Genomic DNA, 16,948 nt, shown 5'->3' on the forward strand with positions numbered 1-16,948 from the left:
TAAGAACTTTCGAAGAAACTTCAAAGAGTTTTTTAAATTAAAAACTTAAATTTTAAAACATTTATTTTAAAAAAGTTTTAATTTTTTAGAGCAGTTTAGGTTCATAGCAAAACTAAAAGGCACAGAGATTCCCATCCACCCCCTGTTCCCCCATACACATAGCCTCCCCCATTATCAACATCCCAATCAGTGGCACATTTGTTACAATTGATGAAGCTACACTGAAACATCATTATCACCCAGAATCTATAGTTTACATTAGAGTTCACCCTTGGCTGTATAGTCTATGGGTCTGGACAAATGCATAATGACATATCCATAACTATAGTATCATACCTTGTGCCATCCCTCATTCTGGCCTCTGTATGAAGTAGCCTCAGGCAGAGGCCTCAGGGCCAGTCTAGCAGGACATTAGAGTGGAGAACAGCCACCCAGGGATGCAGGGTTCCCAGTCATGTGCTGTGAAGATGTCTTTCTTTCTGACCCTCTGCTGCCCTGTGGGCAGTGTGTTCCCCTGCACCTGTCTCAGGCCCCTCAGCAGGTGATGGGCTCTCTGAAGCTGGTGGTCTCACCCCCAGTCATGTCCCCCTGGGTCCTCCCCACTCCATCCTCTGGCTGCCTGGCTCAGTGGGCGTGAGCTGATCGCCCTCACTGGCCTCCTGCAGATGAGCCAGGGGAAACCAAGACCCAGGTCCCCGGAGGGCTCCCATGCCCCCTGCTGGCCCCCCAGACCCTGCCTCTGACCACCCAGGTGCCAGTGGTGGCCAGAGCTGTTCTCACTGGGTGGACCCATCTCTCCCACGGGCCCCAGACCACCAAGGTCCATAGCCCCCCTGGGGGCAGAGTGGGCCCCCTACTTCCCCAGGCAGGTTCTGTTGACAAGAAAACAATGTTGGTTCCCCAACAACCAAAAAAAATCCTCTGTGCCCCACCTATTCATTCCTACCCAGCCCCCAGCCCCAATCCCTGGCAACCACTGATCTTTTCACTGTCTCCATAGTTTTGCTTTTCAGAATGACATACGGTTGGAATCATACAGTGTGCAGCCTCTTCAGATGGGCCTCTTTCACACAGTGGTATGCATTTCAGGTTCCTCCGTGTCTTTTCACGGCTCGATAGCTCATTTCTGTTTAGTGCTGAGCAGTATTCCATAATCCGGAGGTACCTCCGTTTATTCAGCCATTCACTTACTGAGTGACATCTTGGCTGCTTCCAAGTTCTGGCCATGATGGATGAAGCTGCTCTACACACCTAAGTGCGAGTTTCATCGTGTACGTAAGTTTTCATCTCATCTGAAGAAACACCATGGGGTAAGGGTGCGTTTCGTTTTGTAAGAAACTGCTCACCTCCCAAAGTGAGTGTCCCGTTTTGCACTCCCAGCAGCAAGGAAGGAGAGTTCCCGTGGCTGCCCGTCCTCGGCATCATCTGCTGCTGTCAGTGTCGTGGATTATGGCCATTCTAATGGGTATGTGGTGCTATCTCGTTGTTTTAATTTGCATTTCCCTGATGACATGTGATGCGGGGCATCTTTTCATGTGCTTATTTGCCATCTATATATTTTCTTTGGTGTGGTATCAGTTGAGGCCTTTGGCCCACTTTAAAATCAGGTTGTTTAAATTCCCTTTCATTGCTCTTAGACCAGCCTGTGAAGGATCGAGGGGTGCACGCTACTCAATTTTCTGTCCCAGCATCTTCAGCACAGCACTCACTCTGTGCCTCGCTCACCTGAACCACAGCAGCCAATACTTCTGGAGACCTAAGTACACGTGAGGTTCTGCTCCGAGTGAACTGTGTGGCATATCATAGCACGATCCAGGGAAGCCGTGTTACCATCGCCACCACTTTCTAGGCGAGGCACTTAAAGAGCACGTAAGCGGTCTGCAAGAACGCTCAGAGACACAAGTTTCTTAAAAGGAAAAGACAGTTTACTTGCAAAGAAGTTCCGAGGGAATCAGACTTTCGGACCAGCTCACCGAGTTTTAAAAACATAACAGGTATTTAAAGGAAAAGATGCAATGTGACCAACTTTACACATTAGACTGGGCATGGCTGGAAAACCCCGATTTTCTTAGAAGCTATCACATCCCCAAATGCCATGACATGTCTTCAGAATCATCACTGCTAAAGACAGAGATACTGTTGTTTTCATTCAGGAGAATGTTTGCTATAGAATGGAAGACAAGCATTTTTTTCGAAATAAGTGCCTTATTCTTTCCTAGATTCTCAAATGGAGACATAAACGAGCACCTTTCCAAACTCCCATGTTATAAGTGAAAAAGAACACTGTTACTGCAATCAATTTATTGACTCATGTATCTGAGTTTATTCTTTCAAAGAGGGCAACTGAATCTGTAATAAAAGAGTCATACATACACGTATACATTTAGATGTGGATACACATATCTGAATACAGATATTGAACTAGAGACACATCAACCGAGACAGACGTAAAGTAAAAAGAGAGAGAACTAGACCAGTGGCTTTCAACAAGGGTGATTTTGTCCTACGGCACATATTGTAATGTCTGGAGATATTTTTTGTGTCATGACTGGGGGTAGGAGGGATGCTACTGGTATCTAGTGGGTAAAGACCAGGGATGCTGCTAAACATCCCACAATGCACAGCACAGACCCCAGAACAAAGGATAATCTGGCCCCAAAGGTCAGTGGTGCCAAGGCTGAGAAACCATGAACTAGACACTCTTGAATCATACATACAGACATATATATGGAAGAAAACGTTTTGGCCCTAACTTCATACGGCTGTTCAAAAAAGAAGAAACTTCCTCCTTTTTTGTCAAAATTGTGGAGTAATAAATGGGACTAGAGTATGACAATCTTGCCCAATAAAAAACAGGTTTAAAGTATTATAAAAGTCCATGGCCCCTGTATGACAGAAACATCAAAATACAAATGGATGTCCATGGCCCCTGTATGACAGAAACATCAAAATACAAATGGATGTCTGTTCTCATGGAGTCTCACCTCTAAATAGGTTTTTCTCTGATGATACTTAACAAGTGAATATATCCTGTCCAGAAGCGTTTTTTTTATTTCTTTGCAGCTGTGAGGACATTATCTCATAATTCCGGATACAAAAATGTGGAAACAACAAAAGATGTTCCGTACTTTCTTTCAGATTCTGGCCCAATGGGAAAATAACTTCCCAGATGTAGGCCATTTCTGGAATGAGCAGCAAATGGGTTTGGCTGTGCTGCTTTCAAAATGGTACAGCCAAGTGTCAAAATAAAGGAAGGAGAGGGAGAGAGGAGGGGGTGACAGAAAGGGAGAGAAAGTGCATTTCTAGTCAAAGATGCGCCAGGGATATTTGCCAAACCTCTACCGAGGGCCTACCTATGTCTAAAAGAGGAAGAAAGGAACTGGGGTACATATTTTAGGTTTTAAAGGCAAAGTTCTAGTTCTGAATGGCTATAACAGCCCAAAACGTGAACGAGCAAATGAGAAGCCAAGAAACTCTTCAACCAATGACTCTCTTTAATCGTGGACAGCATCTTGGGTGATTTCTCTGCACTTCCTTGCCACAGAAGAATGCCAAGGAATCGCAGTTACCAAAATGTTTTAACGGCGGCCGGTCTCCTACTTTCTGCTCACCGTTCCTGAAAGTAGTAACTTCTGCATAAGCTTGGCATCCTTATCGCTAACACGCTTCCACTCCAGACAGCAAGCTCCAAGGTATGCTGTGTTGCAGCTCGTAACTTTACCTATATTTGAATCATCCATATGGCACAACTGCTGGGCAAGAATGGGCCACCCTGATGCCTCGGGGGTCTTCTGATCCTTGTTTCACACGAGGTTTCTCCTCCATGGTGAGCCAAACCCTCTTTGTGGGGGAATGGCCATCAAGGGAAGGACAGACATCAGTAAGCAGGGGCAAAAATAACTAGCCTGCCATGATGGACAGGCATGGAAATCTGAGTATCTCAACAGAATTGTTTGTACAGAGATTGCTCAGGGAGCAGTGTCATATTTTCAAATGCTTTGATGATGATGGTGATGGTGGTGATGCTGATAATGATGATAATCATGATGATGACGATGATGATGATGATGGTGATAGTGGTGATGATGATGGTGATGGTGATGATGATAATGGTGATGGTGATGATGATAATGGTGATGGTGATGATGGTGATGGTGATGATGATGATGATGGTGGTGGTGGTGGTGGTGATGATGGTGATGACAATGATGGTGGTGATGATGGTGATGATGACGGTGAAGATAATGGTGATGGTGATGGTGGGGATGATGGTGGTGGGGATGATGGTGATGATGGTGGTGATGATGATAATGGTGATGATGATGATAATGGTGATGATGATGGTGATGGTGGTGGTGATGATGGTTGATAATGATGATGGTGATGATGGTGGTGGTGGTGGTGGTGGTGATGATGATGGTGATGGTGGTGGTGATGATGATGGTGATGGTAGTGATGGTAATAATGATGATAATGGTGATGATGGTGGTGGTGGTGGTGATGATTCCCTCATGATTGGAAATGGTCTTGGTATTTGCATTCTGAACGGGTCTGCTCATCCGTTGGAAAGCAAACTAATGATCCTGAGATGCCAGGATCCTTGCCATATTTGGGTTGCTATAACAGCACTTGGAAACCTGTCCAGCGGCTGGGGTGACATAGCACTACAAGACATGCATCCTCTTCAAAATCTCTGTCACTATTGCAAGCCTTTGTCAATTTTGTTTCCAGTCCACAAAGTATAACAAACAGTATAAATTTCAAAAGAGTGCTACTCATTCCAGTAGTGTAGGCATTTAAAGACAGGAATAGAGGCATTTATTTAAGTCTAGAAAGTGCTGTCTCTCTCAATTACGCATTATCAGAGAATTAAACAAGAGTTGATCAACGTACATCAGATGAACCATTTATATGAACTCAATTGAGACACAGTGAGTAACAGGTAAAATCACCTTTAACCTGAAAGCGTTATATTTGTTTTCATTTAGAATTTCTCAACTGTTTCAGTCTTTCTTTCAGAGAAGCTGTCAGTAATCTCCCAAGAATGTGATCCACCTGGTTTGTCCTCAGACAAGACCATCATTTGCATTGGAGGGAGACAGGAAGAACAAAGACACTGTGATGCGTTTCACACATAAGAATTATTAATGCGTTAGAATATTAAAGTGGGTTTAAAAAGGTGTAAACTACAAACAGAATGTGGAGAAAAGAGCTCTAAGTCGCTTAAGTGAATGAATTCCCATCATTTTTCTTGTCCCCAGCACCCGCAGGATTAACGACATTTTCGTAAGGTGATGGATTACTGTGCAAAATTAATGTTTCTTGTTTCATTAAAAGGACGCTCTGTTTTGTGTTTTCACTTACAGACTTATAAAATTGTCACTTCTTTGGATATAACCAGAAATTAGCTATGAAATTTAAAAAGTCATCCATGATAATTAGATACTGAATTGAGGGGAAACATCCATTTTTGTTCTCTGAAGGTTATTTGAGATCCTATGCACGCCAGTAAGAACCCGCACTTCCCTAAAATGAAGATGGCGGTCACCAGACATTACTCGACTGTTTTCAGTGGTGACGGCATATCTGCCTTATCTTTCAAAGTAGGAAGGTAATATGAAATACAAAATTATATATTTTGAGGTCACTCTAACAGAATGTTATTTTCTCAAGTTGGCAGGGTATTAATCACTTGGAGACCGAAAAGCTTATTAAATGACGAACGTTATAATTTAAAACAAAAGGATAAATAGTATGTGAATTAAGAGCTTTTCTTCCCTCTTGAAGAGCCATTGTTTCTCAGATTCCCCTGAGGATAGATTTTTGCACTCTGGGGGATTAAAGAACCCCAATTCATCACCATTTTCTTCTCATGTGCAGCCTTGAGAATTTTCTAAATTCTTTTCTCAGAATTCCTTATTGTCCAACTTTTATATCTTACAGAGATGATGGAAAGAATGATAAAATGTAAACACACACACACACACACACACACACACTCTCCCAAAACCAGAACAAAAGCAAGCAAACTTATAAGACACACTGAGTTTTTAAAAGTAGCAGTCACATACCTACAAGCCATGAACACCACTTGCAAATATTCCAAATGTGTCCCTCCACTGTACAAAGCAGCAATGGTAGCCAAGAATGAAGGTCAAGGGTGAAGCCCTGAGACCTCTGTCATTCCCAGACAACAAACTCACCCTCCATGGCATCAAGGAGCTCAGCTGTTCGTGAAACATTCCCGCAAGGATCACAATACTACTCTGCTATGTTGCTAGACGAGTGGGATTTTGGGTGGACCTAAACAAAATCTACTTATAAGGGAAAAAAAATCTTCATCTAAGAAATTATGATAATGTGTTAAACAATTCTCTATAAAGATTTAAAAGATGATTCATGATTAGAACACTCTCTTCACTTTAACAACTCTTTGCAACTATTTGTGTAAATGTCTGCCTCTCTCTCTCTCTCTCTCTGAAAATAATTCTTTTGTGGGCAGGAAGCACGTGTCACTTATGCTGGGTCCCCAGCATCTAAGCTACCTGAAAATCAACCGTGTGTGACAGATCCCTATTGGTTGGAGGAAGGACTGGGATAGACAGATGCACAGTGGATGTCGTTGATGGACTGGTATTTTTAATGGTTTTTTTCTATCACACCAGCAACCTTTCAATCGTCCACAACTGTGCCACTTCGTGGTGCAGTGGTACCTCCAAGAGGCAAGGAGAGACTGAGAAATGGAGGTCCGTTTCCCCCCAAAACTCCATGATTGTCGATGATATTACAGCTGATATTTTCACCCTGTCTTCTCTCACTGTCAACATGCTGAGAAGCAGATCATTTAGTATAAATATTTGGGAACATGACAATTAGGGCTTGAGTTTCTGCTACGAAGACTTGGTTATCTCACTTCCCAATAGCTCACAACCTTCAGTTGTCTTATCTGTAAACATAAAATAACACTCCTGACCTCAAAGAGTTGCTGTGAAGGTCAAATAGGTATTTTATGTGAAACTACTCTCTCAGCACCAAGATAGAAAAAAATGTGATGAATGCTCAATACCTTCTAACCTGTGGCTCAGTGATTCAGGAGTTTCTTACTTAGGATCCAGCCCCACCACTCGGAACTGCGGTCCTTCCGTAAGCCAAAGCATGACGGCAGGGAGATGGGAGAGGCAGCCCCCTTCTCTCCTTTTTATGCTCATCGGGGGCTCTTTCTTAGGGGTGCTGGTGAGGATCTCCACAGAGATCAACTCAGTAACGTGAGGGCAGCTGGTAGCGTGGCCTGATGTCCAACCAGATCAGCAAGAAGCAGGAAGACACCTCTAAGTGGGATGACCTGCTCTCAACCCGTCCTGCAGAACAGAGCACTCGAGCTTTGTCCCAGCTCTTACCAACAAGTTCCCATGGCCTGGCTGCTGGCTGGGCGGGCTGACGCTGCATCCCGTCCATTAGGGGCCACCGAGAGCCCCCAAGAGACAGACCAAACTCCTGCAAGACTCTGCATTTACTCACGTTGGCTGCTCTACGGTTGGAAGAGCCCAGCTTTCGAGGCTCAGCTCAAGTGTCCTCTCCCCTAGCGCACGTCCCCTACAGCAACAGGCCTGAGATCTCACACAGGTAACTCCCCGAGCCCTCCCTGTGGACGGCAGTGGTCTGTTTACAGGGCTTAGCCCCTCCCAGACTACAAACCCCTCAGGAGTAGGGATTCTGCCAGCTCATCTCTGAAACTGCAGCAATCCATCGATGTTAGCTGAAATAAGCAGAAGCGATTAAAGGGACGGTTTTTGCGGGTTTGTTTTTTAAGGGAGAAACAGACCCAGCATCTACCGTCTGAGATTTACACTAAAATGAGCCATAAACACTGCTTCCATCAATCTTTCCTTACTTATCGGCTATCAGGGGTAACCACTTTTATCCAACCTTCTCCATCACCATCAGGGAAAATGCCTCCGCTCGCTATCTTGAAACCATGTGCATAATCTTTTAAAGATATGGAGGGGACTCTAGGTCCTGGGGGACGTGGCAGCCTGGTCACTTGCTGAGTAAACGCAAAGGTGGTTAATATCTGAACTAACTGGTCCTCTCTGCCTTCCTCTTAGACCTGCCGGGGTACTGAGGTTAATGACGTCCCCTCACCCCACCTACTGTCCACCTACCAGACAACTGTTGCAAGCTGGCTTTAACAGCACCGTCCTCCCTTGAGATCTGTGGGGGATTGGTTCCAGGACCCCTGTGGATACCAAATCCGCGGATGCTCAAGTCCGTTATGTAATACGGACAGCTGGTCCGTATTATAATAAGCGTATAGCCGGTCCTCTGTATCCACGGGTTCCTCACTGGCAGATTCAACCAACTGCGGATAGGCAGAACCAGAGCACACGGAGCGCCGACTATATACATTTTTTCACAGAGGCAATGAAGGCGCATGAGGTGCTTATGTCTTAGGATCAAGATTTGAGACTCTTTACTGAAATCATCAGGAGAGATAAACTAAATTCAAATAACAGAAAACGTACCGACTCAACGTGCTTCCTCGTCTAGAAGGATTCTTTTTTTAATTTGTATAAACTCTTTTTTTTTTTTAAAGGGAATGGTGGATTACAAAACAGAAACAGACTCACAGACTTAGAAAACAAACTTATGGTTACCAAAGGGGAAAGGAGGGGGAGGGATAAATTAGGAGTTGGGGATTAACATGTACACACTACCATACAGTATATGAAATACATCATCACCAAGGACCTGCTGTATAGCACAGGGAACTCTACTCAGTGTTCTGTAATAACCTATAAGGAAAAAGAATCGGAAAAAGAATGGATATATGTATAACTGATTCACTTTGCTGTACGCCTGAAACTACACAACACTGTATATCAACTATACTCCAGTGTAAAATAAAAATTAAAACAATAAATAATAAGAAGCCCAGCAAAGGGGGTAGTGGGGAAAGTCTGAGCTGAGAGTTGTGAACGCTGGGTTATACCTTTACTTCTACTATCTATCATGTGTATGTGCTTGAATGAATCATTCCTATAAGCATCGAGCTACATAATCTGCAAAACAAAAGGGTTGAATTCGATGACATATCTGAAGGTAGGTGTCTGAGGTTGGGCTTCCTGGAAGCTGAGGCTGAAAGGGGGCTTTCTGTGAATGTGATGTATCAGGGGGGAAGCTCTCAGTGGAAGGGGAGGGAAGGATGCAGGAGGACCTGAGTAGGGATGTGGTCTCGGCTAGAGACCTGATAAGCCTGGCCCTGTGCAATGCTTTGGAGCATAAATTGTACCAGAGTTGATCCCAGCAGAGGGATGGCCTCCTGTATCCCCCAGCGGTGAGCCAATGGCCATGACCTGCCCTCATCAGGGAAGGAGGGTACGCTGCCCTGCTGGCAAGATGGTGCCCAGGGGCTAAAGGTTAGTCTCTCAGGGGGAGCAGCTGTAAGCTATTAGCTGCCGAGCCAGGAGCCAGGGGCTGGCGGGGTGAGCGACAGAAAGTCACCAGCAGCGTCTCCCGAGAAGGAATAGGTGTCTATGACCCATTTCCAATATTCAGAGACTCCGAAACAAATTACACGTTCTCCTAAGATAGGTGGTACAAAAATAACTAAAATGTCAAGAATGTCAGCTTTATCAGTCTACTGTGGTAATGTGGGCGACCTCACGCTGATCTGAAGTTTGAAGGAGTTATGGATATCTTTGATTAATGTGAAGAGGAAAAACTAGGTCATACTTAATAAAGGCCATATGTTGATAGACAACATACTTTCAAAATATGGAGTGCAGGGTGAGTGGAAATGTTGAAAGGTGGCTGGCTTCAGCACTCGAAAGGACTTGGAGCTCAGACACTGCACCAACAGTATGAGTTATGGGGTAATTTGACAAAGCATTCCAACAGGGCGTTTGCTATTTTCACCAGTACTGTTGCGCATATAAAAAATGCCTCTCAATAATACAGATACGCTTCACTGTTTATTGTCCCAAGCCCAACTCTCAAAACCGTGTAAGAGTCAGATTTCCGGAAGGCAATAGCAACTCACACGTAGGAACTTCTCCATTTCTGCGCGAATACAATCAATGCCCACTGACACTTTGATACGTTTCTGTACGTAGCCTGCAAGTTTTATGCCCATTTGCCGTAACATACCCAGGTAGGATATACAGTGAAATCTGATGAATCTGTTGCATAAAAACGTTAAAAAATTATAAGTTAGGAGGATATTAGGGTGGGAATGCTTAAACCAACAACATTAACTTTTAAATGTAGGTCTCTAAACATACATGCATGTATGTATTTTATTAATGTAATATATTGAAATATATATAAATATATACTATACTCAATACATAAACATATAGATATATAAATATATTTCTCCGCTAATAGTACAGTGCACAAAGAAATGTCAGCATTTTCTAACGTGTTTTCTCCATGTTCTGTAATAGTCACAATAAGATACACTTGTGAATCACGGTTCAAGGAGAAATGCTGTATTAAAAACATGAAAATTTGCCATGAATAACCTAATGTTTCGTTTGGGTCAAATTCAGAAATTCTTAGAAACACAGCCAGAGATCCAGTGACCCAGACCAGGAAATACAAAGGTCAAACTTGAGGATGGCCTCTCTTCCCAGAGACTTTCTAGCGTATAACTTCAACCTCACGGCAGGCCAAACGGACACACCACAGCTGAGTATATCCACCAAAGAATCGCTCCTCCAAAAATCTGCGAGCCTGGGGCAGAGTCGTGGCTGCTGAAGGTTTCTGATGCGCTAATTGTTTGTTTACTTTCTCTGAGAGGAGAGGCTAGTCCTCTAAGCAGAAGGAGCTAATCGCCAGCTTAGTTCTCTCTTTTGCCAAAACAAACAGCTTCCAATTACTGCTAGAAAAAAGCCTCTGATCTCTAATCAGCTACCTAAACGAGTCTATCAGCAGTAGTTTGGAGAGTGAATAATGTCCCATTAAGCTGGAATCTCTTAACGCTAATAAAATTCTAGAGCCCTAGGACCAAGGCTGCCAGCAACCTGCTACTTATCTTCCAACAAGATTCCACCCACTTTTCCCCTCCGGTCCCAAAATCTGGCAAAGAAATAGACGCACTCTTCCTATCTTATTACACGTGGGCTACTCTTTTTCCTCAAGCCCAATTCTACTGAGCCTCCTTTGAGAAGACTCAGGCAGAGAAAGAGCAGGTTGCAGGTCTGCTAATATTTAGTGGAAGGACTCTATCTGCAAGGCTCTGAGACTCAGATCCATCACTGCCATGATGAGCAGAACCTAGCGAGACAGGCAGGGTCTCCGCCCTGAATGTCCCAACAAGCACAGAAGAGGAGGCCACTCTCAACTTAAATGAGAGTCACCCAAAAAGAGACAGCTAATTTCAGGCACATTTTCACTGTTTTCCCTCTTCTTTAATCTTCTAGGGAGGTTGAGAAAACAAGTGCACGGCAGGTTATTCCCAAGTGAGCACGTCAGCATTGTACCCTTGAACACGATGGACAGACTATGAAGAACCACCAGGACAAGTGGGCTTAACCTACCCTCTTCCAAGGGTTAAAAAACCCAAACCGGGGCCAGCTTCAGGGACAAATGACCAGTGCACGTGGCCCTCGCTCAGAAGGGGCCCTGCACCTGAGGGTTAATGTGCCGAGATCGCCATGTTGAAATCCTCAAAGATCTTATCTTCGAGTTTGCGTTTCGTGTGTGCAGTCTGAGGGGATATGGGAGCATGTTCTAGAGCCTCCGGCATGCATGATGCCGCCTCTCCCCACCCCTCTCCTCCCCAGGGAAGATTCTCGGCTGCCCACTCCCTGGCCCACTGGCACCCCAACCCTCCCAGCCTCCCCCACCTCACCCCCAAATCACTGTCACCCTCTCTCCTCTGCAGGGGCCTGAGCGTGGGCACGAGGAGGGTCAGGGTGGCGCGTGTATGCGTTGATGTGTCCCAGAATTTAGTGGTGGCTGTCCCCGGCCCAGGCTGGGACCATCATACTGTGTTCGGTGGATGGCCAGCCACAGTCCAAGACTCCACGGGAACAAGCCTATTGCCCGTCCCTAATGCAGGTAGCTAATTGCATCTGGCAAGCAGATCTAAGCACACCTGGGGGCTGACCATCTGCTATGGGTTGAGCGTAGGAGGGGGAGAGCCCTGGTTCAGCTTCCTGAAGATCCGGCTAGAACAAAGTGCAGCGCGCTGGTCCAGCAGCTGGTAGAACAGGGCACTGGGCAAGGGCCGTGCCTGAGCAAGCGTATGCGCTCGCCAGACCCCGGGTGCCCTTGACGGTCTACACATGTCCTGCAAGATCCCCTTGTGGGGCACCCGTTGGGCACACCCTACACAGGGCACTTTGGGGGTCCTCGTGTCCTCCTTCCCACCTTCCTGAGTCTGGTCCCCACTTTTTCCTCCAGGGATGAACCAGGACATCAAAACTGTGTACTGCTGGTGATTTTCCACATACAAGTGAAATGCTCTGATGTTTGCGTGTAACACTGGCAGTGCACAAGAGAAAGATGAACAGTGAGACCCACGCGAATGACTTCACGTTTAAATTATGCTTTACCGAGAACAGCACTGGATAGCAAATTCCAAAAGAGAAGGGTCACAGAAGAAAGAACAAGTTTTATATTTTAGTTCCTTCGACAACACTTCTTGCTCTCTGAATAATGGACGACATGTTTCCATTTGGCGCTGCGGCCTGAGAAATAGGCAGCCAGTTCTGAAGTCAGTTAAACCACTAACCAATAAAATCCTAAAAATAAGAACAAATCCCAAACCGGTAGCTGTCCTTGCTGGGAACCCAGGTCCCCCGTCTATTAGCGTCTCAGCATCTCGGGTCCTCATCAGCTCTTAGGAGGACACCAACGGTACCTTCTTTGTATGACGGTTGTGGGGATGAAATGAGACAGACTTGTAAGACCCCCAGAACGGTGACCCCTTTATTACCATCGCATTCATTATCCCCAACAGGTTTTATGATCTCCACCTTGCTGGGCAGGTGTCCTAGCGGACACACGAGAGGCTGGAAGTTCAGGAGGGTGATCTTCCCCAAGCTACGTATCTGTCAAGTGGCTAAGCCTGACGCAGAGCGCCATCTGCCCGGCTCCAGAGCCCACCTCCCTGCTCCTTACCCCACAGCTCTGACCTCAGCTGCATTCACTGAGGAAAGGACGCCCTTCCCAACCGCCTCCGTTGCCAGGCTTTTAGCCACGTGCACGCACGACACGTGTGAACTTGAAATGGCAACGTGCCAAATGCCCTGCGCACGGCATCGTGGAGCCGGGTACTGACAACCTGTGAGGTGCTACCTGTTACTGCTTTTCACAAATGAGAGGCAGCCCTCACTGGTGAAATCAATGATTCAGTTCAGAATCCATCTCCTTTGCAGTATGAAATCCTAAGCTCCTTCAGGTCGGGGACCGTGGGCAGATCATTCAGGATACAGATACTCCAGTATCCCCATCACCACACCCACTTCCAAGCATCAGTATTGAGTCCCCCGTGCCATCAGGCAAGGCTGACAGCCACATGATTGACAAGTGAAGACGATCTAGCCCCACCCACGTGGAGGCACGCGTGCGCTCCATCCACCTCCAGCCTCGAGTTGCAAGGCTGGGAGGCACTGGCGAGTGTGCAGAATCGGGGCGGAGACGTTTGGACCCCAGCCTTCTCTGCAGGCCTGCTACCCCAGGTCACTGGCCCTGGCAGCTCCTTTAAAGGAGGCCGGGAACTGTGCAGGAGAAGTTGGGAACCCGCACCTGCTCCAGAAACAGCCTTCTGCTCTGGTTTATTTGCACAGGTGGGTGGGGTGACCCTGATAGAAGGGGCTCTTCCGAACCCTTCCACCAGCCCAGCCTCTCCCGCCCATTAATAAATCCCACGTGCAGCGTAATGAGTTGCCCCCAGGCTGATCCCTCCGCATCCTTCCAATTATTTAAAAAGGGGGAGGGGCAGGGAAGCTTGAAGCTTTATAAGGAGTGTGTGCTTCTGTCTTCTCAAATCTTAAGAACGCTTAATCCCTGCAATTTAGATAAATCAGATAGGCATTACCAGGTTAGGGTTAAACCTCCAAGAATGGCTTTGCAATTGATTGCAAAAACAGCAGTTATTAAGTCCTGAGTAATTTGCGGCTTATTTCACCCAGCTAATTAAAATGTAATCAGGATTGTCTGGCAATGTGTATTCTGTCAGCAGTTTTTCTTCCGAAGAGAAATCATGCCAAGAGACCACAAGAAAAGCCTTTCACGGGAATTGGCTCGATCTAAACTGCTTCTTTAGCCGCTGAAACTGTAAAACAAATAAATTACAGCAACTGACAATTCAATTTAAAAAAAGAAAGAAGAAAGAAAGGAAGGAAAGAAGAAAAAGAAAAGATACTCTTTCTCCCTGGGAACAGGCTGCCGTTTCGTTTTGTTTTCTGTTGTCGTTTACACAAGAGTGTGGCGTCTCCTCGGGAGAGTGGCTGCGAGCGCAGGGCCGGCGGTTTGGAAACCAGGGGGCTGGGGAGGGGCCCTCTCCAGGATGTCCGCGTAATTTCAGCGCACGACACCACACTCCCTTTTCCCTTTCCCTGAAGACCCACGAGGACAGCAGAGCGCGCCGAGTTCTCTGACACCCACCGGATGTCGCTTCTTTGAGAACACAGAGAAGCACGCACTCAGGCGCATGCAAACTTCGCCAGCTGGTTCACTCTCTGAAGATCCCAACTTTTAGTTCTCCTTGTGCCACTCGGCGCGACGTTTCATGAGTTCTCACGCCAGAATGAACATCGCTTCAGACTTCGGAGATTCGTCCCCAACTCCACGGTCATTACGATGGCCTCCTGTCGCAGCTCAGTCCTCAGGGCCTCTGGGAAGGCCCATGCATCCCGCCCGAGTGGAAGAGACGCCCAGTTTATTTCTCAAGGGCAGAGGGCTCGGCTTAGAACCCCACCCAGGAGCCCCGGTCTCCTTCTGGCCTCCGCAGTTTTCCCTGCGGCGAGAAGCTGGGACTTTGGAGCAGGTGAGCAACTAAGGATAGAGACGAAAAGGCGAGGGCGAGAACCAGGGCAGACAAGAGGAATTCGGTTATCTGCGTGAATGGTTTCAGAGTGCGCGCACTCGGGTCAGCTGGGGAAGGCAGCTGTGGGACGCGCCTCGGTCGGGGCCGGGAGCGGTTCCCGTGCGCCCACCCTCGGCCAGTGTCCCTGAGCAAGTCCCGCGGGGATCCTCCCCTCTGTGGCGCCCTCCATCACCCCCGCCCCGCTCGAGGATCCCGGCCATCCACAGCACCAAGCGTGCCGTTCTCTGAACCTTCTACACACCCAACACCCACACTCCCACAAGCTCTCCTACCCTCAAGCCGACAGAACCTACGAGGGCTGGGGGAGATACTGACCCCCGGGAGCCCGCTCAGAGCATCCAAACACGGCGCCTCCAAGTCCCGTATCCCCTGCATCCCTTCCCTTACTCTCCACGCCATTCGTTGGCGAGACCTGGAAGTTCTGGGGCTCCGAACTGGGGCGCGCACAGCTACCATCACCACCGCCTCCCCGGGCCCCAACACAAACGCGCTGGAACGCACGACTTGGCCCAAGTGCCCCGCCCGGGGCTCGAAGGGTGGGCCGCGAGCTCTCGGCCCGCCGAGAGCGAAAGCAAAGCTCGAAAGAGACAAAAGTGTCCTCCCGCGGGCACCTGCGGGGCCGGGGCTCGTCGCGCGGGTCCCCGGGCGCAGCGGTGCGCGCCTCCCGGCCTCGCTCGCTGTGCCCGCCGCGCCCGCCGCGCCGAGGGCCCGGAGCGCCCCGGAGTTTGCGGGACTCGCCACCAGCCCGCAGTCCCGCGCGGAAGTCCCGGGCAACTAACAAACCCACACTCCCACCCTTGGAAGCCACACAACTGCTCTCCCTTCCCAGAGAAACCGCCTATCGTTTCCCCCTCGGAAGAAGGGAGTTAGGTAAAGATGCCGCAGGCTTCTTTTTCTTTTCGGGAGCAGGGACGGGGCTGGAAAAGAGGGTTCGCGCACCCAGACTGTAAAATCCACGCGGAGGGAAAGACGGATCTGCCGGCTGAGCTGGGCGAGAAGTTTGGGCGGCGAGGCTGGGAGGCGCGCGCCCCGTGCGCACCCGCCGCGGCCCGCAGCGCCGGGGAGGACCCGGGCGGGCGGCGGTTCATACCTGAAAGTGCTGGAAGAAGGCGGAGATGCGCGTGATCTGCAGGCTGAGGCACCTGGAGGCGCAGCGGGCGCGCTGGACGCTCCCGGCCGACAGCGACTCGTCCAGCCGCCGGGCGGCCGTCGCGCCGGAGCCGGCCGCCAGGCATCCCCCGGAGGCCGCCAGCCAGAGGCAGAGGGTCAGGGGCGCCCCGGGCACCATAGCTGCGGGTCGGGGGCGCGGGCGCCGGGCGCTGGCCGAGGCTCCCAGCTCCGCGCCGGGGCCGCACTGCCGGGAACCTCGCGGCCGCCGCAACTCCGCTGGAAAGTTCAATCATTCAACTCCGGCCCCGCGCCCTCCCTGCCAAGGCCCTCCCCGCTCTGCCTCCAGGGGTGGGGTGAGGGTGACAGGCGGCCGCGCCATTGGCTGGAAGGGAAGTGAGTGACGGGGGGCGGGCGGAGGGCCGTGGGCAGGTCTGAGGGGCAGCGAGCCGGGAGCTCTAGCGCAGGGGGATGCCGGCCGAGCGCCGCCGTGCGCCCCTCTCCAGGTGGGTCGCTCCCACGCAGGTTCCCCCACGGTCCGCTTGCGCTCCTTCCAGCCCCCCTCCCCCACGCCATCCAGTGAACGTCAGGTGCGAGCAAGCCCGGGCCTGGATGTGAGGCGCTGTCTCGGGCAGCAGGGCCTCGACACCCATAAGGGCATGGGAACAGACTAAGGAAGGACGGAGCGCCCCTAAGCTGTGGGCTTTCTCCCCGGTTCCTACCCCGGGCTCAGCTCCGCTCATGCTTTGGCTTATCTGAATTTCCCTTTTCCCGAGGAGTGGG

The 16,948-nt window shown here is 48.8% G+C and overlaps 1 protein-coding gene across 1 annotated transcript in view; it reads right to left on the reverse strand.

Annotated features, from left to right (window-relative positions):
• Positions 1-16,358, reverse strand: part of LOC309817761 (anosmin-1) — a 187,024-nt gene extending 170,666 nt beyond the window's left edge. The window contains exon 1 of the mRNA XM_082647042.1: positions 16,149-16,358. Coding sequence (XP_082503168.1) covers positions 16,149-16,346 — 198 coding nt within the window. The 5' untranslated portion in view covers positions 16,347-16,358. The remainder of the gene's footprint in view (positions 1-16,148) is intronic.
• Between the last annotated feature and the right edge of the window lie 590 nt (positions 16,359-16,948).

The sequence above is a fragment of the Grampus griseus genome (genome assembly GCF_964374135.1).
Source record: "Grampus griseus genome assembly, chromosome: Y".
Classification (NCBI taxonomy): Eukaryota; Metazoa; Chordata; class Mammalia; order Artiodactyla; family Delphinidae; genus Grampus; species Grampus griseus.